General features: G+C 45.0%; 1 protein-coding gene across 3 annotated transcripts in view; it reads left to right on the top strand.

Annotated features, from left to right (window-relative positions):
- LOC124121714 (serine/arginine repetitive matrix protein 1-like) overlaps positions 1-6,263 on the top strand; it is a 36,083-nt gene extending 29,820 nt beyond the window's left edge. For 2 of the 3 annotated variants that reach the window (XM_046484769.2, XM_046484771.2), the window contains exon 2: positions 3,549-6,263. In XM_046484769.2, coding sequence (XP_046340725.1) covers positions 3,574-4,911 — 1,338 coding nt within the window. In that variant the 5' untranslated portion in view covers positions 3,549-3,573 and the 3' untranslated portion in view covers positions 4,912-6,263. Of the gene's footprint in view, positions 1-163; positions 240-3,548 lie in introns of those variants that run through there. The other variant, XM_046484772.2, reaches the window with a different exon arrangement.
- The last annotated feature ends 4,172 nt before the right edge of the window (positions 6,264-10,435 follow it).

Genomic DNA, 10,435 nt, shown 5'->3' on the forward strand with positions numbered 1-10,435 from the left:
TTTGTCAAATTCGTGCCGGTCTCATGCTTACATCTCGTCGTGGCTGCATCTGACATGCATGGAACTCCCCACCGGAACCATGGAGGTCAAGTAGACGGTATTTATAGAACAGAGACTGTTGAGCATTAAACATTACTAATGTGCAGATTATAAGCTTTACACGCACAGCCGGGAATGGCGGTACGCGCATGTGTGTAGAATTACGTATAGATCTATACGTATGGTGGACATAGATCAGGGTTGGTATTTTAAACATAGATAGGCACGATTTGCACGTGTAGCAGTAGAGGTAGTACTGTCTGTTGTTAGATATATATCTCCATCCCGTGTCAGCAGCCTCCGTATCCGAGCCAGATAGACTGCGTCTATTTATATACAAGGCGTCAGTGTTTGGTGGCAGACGGGAGATGAGGTCAGGGCGGAGTGATATCCATGTGCTGCACGTGCTCTGACCTTCTCACCGTGGCAGATGAAGGTGATCTTACACCTTGGGTCAACTCCCGAATTACTTGTGATATTTGTCGGGGATAATAATACATGACATATCACTTACATCGTATCCTTCCGCCAGACGAATGAACACATGTCATTCATTCTGTGTTCTTGCGCGGCGTTGAGAAGTGCTCTAAATGCAGGCAATATTTCCCGCGAGGGTTCCTGGGATAGCTAGTATTCCCCCTGGGCGGTGGTGTATTCTAGTGGGTAAAGCGTTCGGTCGTCACACCGAAGAACCGGGTTCGAATCCCGACATGGGTGGGTACAACGTGTGGAGCCCATTTCTGGTGTCCCCCGCCGTGATATTGCTGGAATATTGCTAAAAGCGGCGTAAAGCCACACCAGTGGCACTCGGGGCTAATGGCGGATCATATTGTCATTAATTATTCATAATACACACTAATTATTCATTATACACAGTGGTTGTGAACTTATGGCATTTGGTTGTATGAATATTTCAGTCTTGGTTGTTATACGTCATATTGATGTGGAGTCTGGCACAGCTTGAATAGCCCGGGGGGAAACCAGATGATTGATGTAGACTGGGACACTTGCTAGATGATTGATGTAGACTTGGGCACGTGCTAGATGATTGATGAAGACTTGGGCACGTACTAGATGATTGACGTAGACTGGGGCACGTGCTAGATGATTGATGTAGACTGAGGCACGTGCTAGATGATTGATGTAGACTTGGGCACGTACTAGATGATTGACGTAGACTGGGGCACGTGCTAGATGATTGATGTAGACTGGGACACTTGCTAGATGATTGATGTAGGCTTGGACACGTGCTAGATGATTGATGTTGACTTGGACACGTACTAGATGATTGATGTAGACTTGGACACGTACTACATGATTGATGTAGACTTGGGCACGTGCTAGATGATTGATGTAGACTTGGGCACGTGCTAGATGATTTATGTAGACTTGGACACGTACTAGATGATTGATGTAGACTGGAACACGTGCTAGATGATTGATGTAGACTGGGACACGTGCTAGATGATTGATAATGACTGAGACACGCGCTAGATGATTGATGTAGACTGGGACACGTGCTAGATGGTTGATATAGACTGAGACGCGTACTAGATGATTGACGTAGACTGAGACACGTACTGTATGATTGATGTAGACTGAGACACGTGCTAGATGATTGATGTAGACTGAGACAAGGTATTTGGAAGTCCCCATTTGTGTAGTGAGATGAACACGACGCCAGCGCATCACTCGGGGTGTATTGTACTTTACTCGGTCTCACGGGAAATATGAACGTTCGCCTCCTTGCTTCAGACTAACGCTTATTCTCTAAACAATTTTCTAAGCATCTCCATTCTATGGAAAAGAAGATACTGAGAGATGGCCAATGCATGACAGTCAGGGTTGGGCGGAAGGGAAGTAATACTCACCCTTGCTTGTGTATTCCGAGATGGGAGCGCGAAGCATGTACTGGTTGAAGCGTCGTAAAATCTTTAAATAATAATCGGAATAAAAGCGACGCAATATCCATAAGAACTCTCTGTCAAAGACAGGCTCGATTGTGCGATTCCGACTTTGTCATGTGAGTATGAGTTTATGAATCACTATCACACAGTGATGATACCAGGTGTTCGCGAAAAAGTCAGCGTGTCCCGCCCCATCAATGGCACCCGTCGCAAACACATGCTAAGGCAAGTCAGATTTTCACCTACAAACAATCCCACGGGAACATATGGTACAAGTCAAAGTAGAGAATTGCATCGGACATTTGTGTGGATATATTATCACATGTCTAACACACAACGTTAGCTTTACTGAGGCCTTGAATGTTGTAACCTTGATCAAACAACTTCTGAGCAAGAGTCACATGACGCTCTTTGAAATCTCTGTGGAAAGAACATGCTCGCTCGTATATCATATGTTGTGAAATGTAGACAACAGGGGCTGGAGCCGCTGGAATATTGCTTGACATGAAGGGGAAGTTGACTGCTGGAAAATTGAAATCATGTCTGTCTGACATTTTCAGTGGACTCTCCTTTCCATATCACGGTTTGAAGGAATGTCTGTCGTTCACTTTGAACAAATATCTTGTACTGTCTGTGGTGTGGCTCGTACAGTGGGTCCTGCGGAGTTAGATGGTGCAGGCGAGTGTGCGGTGGATACGTTTGCATTACGGGAATTGTAGATGAATCACATGTAAGTCTATACAGGTTCATGTGGGTGTGATTTGATAACGCCCCCTAGAGCTAGTGTATTGATAACACGCCTAAGGACTACAGCGTCTTGATAACACCTAGAGCTACATGAAAATGATAATACGCAGAACTAAAACCTCTTATAGCGAGTGATTTGATAAGACCTAGATCCACACTTATATCTACAGTGTATTGATAATAACTAGTTCGCAACTCTTTTTTTAAACTATTCCGTGAACAATCTATACATATGTTTTACCAGGAACGGCATTCCACTCTAGAAAACAGTTCAAGGTATGACTTGTTTAGAACTGTTAAGAGTCTTGTTCAACCAGAAAAATACCTGTATACATTAGCATCAAGACCCTTCGCGTCCATTTATTCAATTTAGGCTCGGATGGTTAGATCTCATGATAAATGAAGGAAGAAAAATGTCCACTGAAAAGTCAAAGAGGTTATACCCATTACGTCATTCAGCTATAGAAAATGAAAGTCATTTTTTTTGTATGTCCTTATTATTGTGATCTGAGAAATAAGTTTATACCAGAACGCTATCTGTCAAATCATCCTGTACCTGCTTTTATTTCTCTTCTTTCTTCAAAAGATGCTGCTGTCATATTAAAACTGGCTACATATGTTAAAAATGCAATTTTCCCCAGAAACAAATTGTTCAACATGAGTATATATCCAAATATGTAAAACTACTTACTTGAAACTCTTTTGTATATGGACCGGAGGCCTTACATGCAATACATATCTTTGACCCCTTGATTGATCCAGTGTATTGTTAACACCTCCAGCCGCGAGTGTATTGACATACAATCTTCTACACAGAGGGGATGAATGTATTAACGCGCTCTCTCCATGTTTCAGGTACTGACGAGCCCCGTGCAACGATATGGCAACACGGATCCCCATCACTAAGGACTCGTTTGGATTTGAAGACCGTCAGGACGACATTTGGCAGAAGATGGAGCACGACATGGAGCGCAGGAGGAAAGAGTGGGAGAATGAGATTGAGAAGATGTCCACGGACTTCTTCTCCATGAGGCCAGACCGGACACAACGCAGCTTCGACCCCATACAGGACAGGATCGGCATCGCCGAAAGCCACGACGACGGCAAGAGCGTCATCGAGAAGAACGAGCATGGCCAACCCGTGTTCAAGGCAAGGTTCAATGTCAAGGACTACAAACCGGAAGAGGTCAATGTCAAGATGGACGCCAATAAGATCATCGTCCAGGCCAAGCATGAAGAAAACAGTGGAGGGGCGTCTGTGAGTCGGGAATACTGCCGAGAGGTCAACATTCCGAAAGAGATCGACCCCTTGGCATTGCAGTGCAGCATCTCGCCCGAGGGGAAATTGACGGTAGAAGCACCTGTCCCCGTTCCCGACTATCAGAAGGATGCGCCCGTACCAGCCCCCGACTATCAGAGGGAGGCACCCGTACCAGCCCCCGACTATCAGAGGGAGGCGCCCGTACCAGCCCCCGACTATCAGAGGGAGGCCCATGTACCAGCCCCCGACTATCTGAGAGAAGCACCGGGTACGCCAACTAAGATTAGCATCAGCCAATCATCTAACGCTTCTCACTCCCCATATCATTCAGGGACGTCTTCCCCAGCATCGTTCCAACATCCACAACAGCAGCAAAGAGTTTCTACACCGCCTTATAAGCCCCAGCCTACACAATTCACACCGCCACCTGTCAATCAACCCCAGCAATTCCAGTCTCCCCCCTCGTCAGGTCAGTTCCAACAGCCATCTTCTGGCTCATCGTATGGTCAATATCCGTCACATCCGGGATCTTCTGGGCAGTTCCAAGTTCCTCCCTATCAAGGACAGAGCCATTCTAAAACACCTCAAGCTTTCAACACATCTGTCGTCAATTCCTCATCCACACAACGCACAGCATCCCCCGTGGGCTTCCCAGAGAAGAAGTTCAAGGTCGAAGCCGACATTGAGGATTTCAACCCGGAAGATCTTACCGTGAAGACCCAGGATAAGAAGATCGTTATCACAGCGCGGAAAGAGGTCAAAACGGGCAATAGGACGTCAACCCGCGAGATGAGCCGAGAGTTCGCCATCCCTGAGAACGTGGACCCGTACAGCGTCAAGGCCTTTTTCACCGAGGGCGGGAAACTCATCCTGGAGGCTCCGTACAGGCAGACGACTTCCGGTCAGTATTCCAATGGCGGGGGAAATCACTCCAGTTCGCCCATGACTGGCAGGTAAATATGTGTTGCCTGGAAACTTTGTTAAAGAGAAGGATATTATTTTCCGAAGGACGAATGACTTGTGGACAACATTCTGGCTGTTTGAACGAGGTGTGAGATGACGTTGACGGGTGGACACAGGAAGCAGGACCGCCGTGCCATGGTGCTTGTGTATGTGCAATCAAGATTTCAGAGATTCCAGATCGCCCTGTTGATCACGTGGTACCAATAACTTTCACTGCAGATGATATTTTTTGATGCAACCGAATAACCAAAGCAATCACGAGTTATTGCCCTTTGATCATTAGTGATGTAGTTGATGTTGTACCGTGGTGCATTGCTTCTTGCTGTTCCTTCAAGAGTAATCTCACTTGATCGAACATAATTTTGTGGCACCGCAGATCATATTTTGTTGATACCTTTAAAACATTTGCTATGACTCCATATAAATTATACATACGATAACTTATTTAGACAGACAACACAAAGGTCAGTGACCTCATGTGATCAGTAGCCAAGTATTAAGTCATCATGGTTCGGACACATTGCTATGGTGAACATATAATATTGTCCGTGTATTAGACATTGTATTTTTATTACCGTGTTTAGTCAGTCCTGTTTGTATCCCTTGATTGTAGCCCTAGACTCAGAAGGATGAGTGTGCACGCAGTTTTGTAAACACATTAAATATGTTCAATGTCTGAAGATTATGATATAATAGAAAAGTTGTTTTAGGAAAATATTAATCCAGCCGAGAAAGACACATGCATACATTTTTCGCCTTGGTTTCGACACCATGCTTGCTTTAAAAGAATATCCAATAGAAAGTGATAGATCTAATATATGTGTCACGACGTATCTGCTACTACTCGCCTGAAAAGGTAAGATCTGTTGATATGAGCTCTAGGTCTGTTACTGGCTGGGTTTATGAAGTACAGGCTATATTATGTTAGGTCTATGGAGATTAGATCTGTTAATTACTGCTTCGGAGTCAGATACTGCTAGACCAATCACTATAGACCTGACACTGCTAGGTAGAAGATCTGCTGCTACTGCTGCTATTAATGTTGACACTGCTAGGTATTAGATCTGTTACTGTGAGACCGTTAATGTTGACGCTGCCAGAGATGAGATGTGACACTGCTATTGATTAGAACCGTGCGACTCCCGAAGCGGGTCATGGGGGGGGGGGGGGGGGGGGGGGGGGGCTGCAGCCGAGGTGTCACGTGCTCGCTGCTGGGACAGGTGGCAGCACTCAGACAATATCTTATGCATTTCGTTATTTAGTTTACGTCCAACTGCAGATGCCTTTATTATATTATTTGATACATCTATTGTCACCTTTTGTAAATAAAGTATGTATTCCATGTGTCATGTGTGTCTGTGATGGTGCGAGGCTCTGATGCCAGACGACCAGCAGACGACCAGCAGACGACTAGCAGACGGCAGACGGCAGACGACCAGCAGACGACCAACAGACGACCAGCAGTCGACCAGCAGAAGATCAGCAGACGACCAGCAGACGACCAGCAGACGACCAGCAGAAGATCAGCAGACGACCAGCAGACGACCAGCAGAAGACCAGCAGAAGACCAGCAGACGACCAGCAGACGACCAGCAGACGACCAGCAGAAGACCAGCAGACGACCAGCAGGTGACCAGCAGTCAACAAACAACAGACCACCAGCAGATATGACCGTTACACTACAGGCAGATATGACCGTTACACTACAGGCAGATATGACCGTTACACTACAGGCAGATATGACTGTTACGCTCCAGGTAGATATGAGTGAATGAGTTGGGTTTTACGTCGCTTTTAACAGTATTCCAGTTATATCACGGCGTGTCAGCTTAATGTGGGAGGAAAGCCCGAAGTGATGCACCCACGAGCACGGGTATGGTGCTGATAAACCTAGAAACATAATCGGGGCGAACCGGGATTCGAACCCACAATCATAGGTTTATGGCGTGTCCAAGGGACGCAACTCTGCACAGCGAATCGCGGCGCCTCAAACGACTGGGCAACCCGTGCCCCCCTCAGCAACCGCCGCCGCTGCAAACCAGGCCTAGCAACAGCACACATTACACTGTGTGGTCAGTCGATGGGAACACGTTGTTAACACTCGTCACACCAGTTAAAGACACATGCAGATACTTACTTGGATTTCAACTACATGGATGTAACGGCTGCTTTATCGGAACAATGTATGCATCATACAAATAATTTTACGGACGTTTGTAACTGGTGGCCATGTTCAAGGATCGTTTCAAAGCAACTGTTTGAGGCGTCAGTAAAATCTGGTATGCGTTTCGTCAAAAAGAATACTGTTATTGCGTTGTTTGTTTGTGGTTAAACATATTCCATGTACTCTACAACACCCGGTGGTGCACAGACTCCATGTAGTGTACAACACCCGGTGGTACACAGACTCCATGTACTGTACAACACAGACTCCATGTACTGTACAACACAGACTCCATGTACTGTATGACACAGACTCCATGTACTGTATGACACAGACTCCATGTACTGTACAACACAGACTCCACGTACTGTATGACACAGACTCCATGTATTGTATGACACAGACTCCATGTACTGTATGACACAGACTCCATGTACTGTACAACACAGACTCCATGTACTGTACAACACAGACTCTATGTACTGTACAACACAGACTCCATGTACTGTACAACACAGACTCCATGTACTGTACAACACAGACTCCATGTACTGTACAACACAGACTCCATGTACTGTATGGCACATACTCCATGTACTGTATGACACAGACTCCATGTACTGTATGACACTGACTCTATGTACTGTATGACACAGACTCCATGTACTGTATGACACAGACTCCATGTACTGTACAACACAGACTCCATGTACTGTATGACACAGACTCCATGTACTGTATGACACAGACTCCATGTACTGTATGACACAGACTCCATGTACTGTATGACACAGACTCCATGTACTGTATGACACTGACTCTATGTACTGTATGACACAGACTCCATGTACTGTACAACACAGACTCCATGTACTGTATGACACAGACTCCATGTACTGTACAACACAGACTCCATGTGCTGTACAACACAGACTCTATGTACTGTACAACACAGACACCATGTACTGTACAACACAGACTCTATGTACTGTACAACACAGACTCTATGTACTGTACAACACAGACTCTATGTACTGTACAACACAGACTCCATGTACTGTACAACACAGACTCTATGTACTGTACAACACAGACTCCATGTACTGTATGACACAGACTCCATGTACTGTACAACACAGACTCCATGTACTGTACAACACAGACTCCATGTACTGTATGACACAGACTCTATGTACTGTACAACACAGACTCCATGTACTGTATGACACAGACTCCATGTACTGTACAACACAGACTCCATGTACTGTACAACACAGACTCCATGTACTGTACAACACAGACTCCATGTACTGTATGACACAGACTCCATGTACTGTACAACAAAGACTCCATGTACTGTACAACACAGACTCCATGTACTGTACAACACAGACTCCATGTACTGTATGACACAGACTCCATGTACTGTACAACACAGACTCCATGTACTGTACAACACAGACACCATGTACTGTACAACACAGACTCCATGTACTGTATGACACAGACTCCATGTACTGTATGACACAGACTCCATGTACTGTACAACACACACTCCATATACTGTACAACACTGACTCTATGTACTGTATGACACAGACTCCATGTACTGTATGACACAGACTCCATGTACTGTATGACACAGACTCCATGTACTGTACAACACAGACTCCATGTACTGTATGACACAGACTCCATGTACTTTACAACACAGACTCCATGTACTGTACAACACAGACTCCATGTACTGTATGACACAGACTCCATGTACTGTATGACACAGACTCCATGTACTGTATGACACAGACTCCATGTACTGTATGACACTGACTCCATGTACTGTATGACACAGACTCCATGTACTGTATGACACTGACTCTATGTACTGTATGACACAGACTCCATGTACTGTATGACACAGACTCCATGTACTGTACAACACAGACTCCATGTACTGTATGACACAGACTCCATGTACTGTATGACACTGACCCTATGTACTGTATGACACAGACTCCATGTACTGTATGACACAGACTCCATGTACTGTACAACACAGACTCCATGTACTGTATGAAACATACTCCATGTACTGTACAACACTGACTCCATGTACTGTATGACACAGACTCCATGTACTGTACAACACAGACTCCATGTACTGTACAACACAGACTCCATGTACTGTATGACACAGACTCCATGTACTGTATGACACAGACTCCATGTACTGTACAACACAGACTCCATGTACTGTATGACAAAGACTCCATGTACTGTATGACACAGACTCCATGTACTGTATGACACAGACTCCATGTACTGTACAACACAGACTCCATGTACTGTATGACACAGACTCCATGTACTGTATGACACAGGCTCCATGTACTGTATGACACAGACTCCATGTACTGTATGACACAGACTCCATGTACTGTATGACACAGACTCTATGTACTGTACAACACAGACTCTATGTACTGTACAACACAGACTCCATGTACTGTACAACACAGACACCATGTACTGTACAACACAGACTCCATGTACTGTATGACACAGACTCCATGTACTGTATGACACAGACTCCATGTACTGTACAACACACACTCCATGTACTGTACAACACTGACTCTATGTACTGTATGACACAGACTCCATGTACTGTATGACACTGACCCTATGTACTGTATGACACAGACTCCATGTACTGTATGACACAGACTCCATGTACTGTACAACACAGACTCCATGTACTGTATGACACAGACTCCATGTACTGTACAACACAGACTCCATGTACTGTACAACACAGACTCTATGTACTGTACAACACAGACACCATGTACTGTACAACACAGACTCTATGTACTGTACAACACAGACTCTATGTACTGTACAACACAGACTCTATGTACTGTACAACACAGACTCCATGTACTGTACAACACAGACTCTATGTACTGTACAACACAGACTCCATGTACTGTATGACACAGACTCCATGTACTGTACAACACAGACTCCATGTACTGTACAACACAGACTCCATGTACTGTATGACACAGACTCTATGTACTGTACAACACAGACTCCATGTACTGTATGACACAGACTCCATGTACTGTACAACACAGACTCCATGTACTGTACAACACAGACTCCATGTACTGTACAACACAGACTCCATGTACTGTATGACACAGACTCCATGTACTGTACAACAAAGACTCCATGTACTGTACAACACAGACTCCATGTACTGTACAACACAGACTCCATGTACTGTATGACACAGACTCCATGTACTGTACAACACAGACTCCATGTACTGTACAACACAGACACCAT

The sequence above is a fragment of the Haliotis rufescens genome, unplaced genomic scaffold (assembly GCF_023055435.1).
Source record: "Haliotis rufescens isolate VD_foot unplaced genomic scaffold, xgHalRufe1.0.p SCAF_6, whole genome shotgun sequence".
NCBI lineage: Eukaryota > Metazoa > Mollusca > Gastropoda > Lepetellida > Haliotidae > Haliotis > Haliotis rufescens.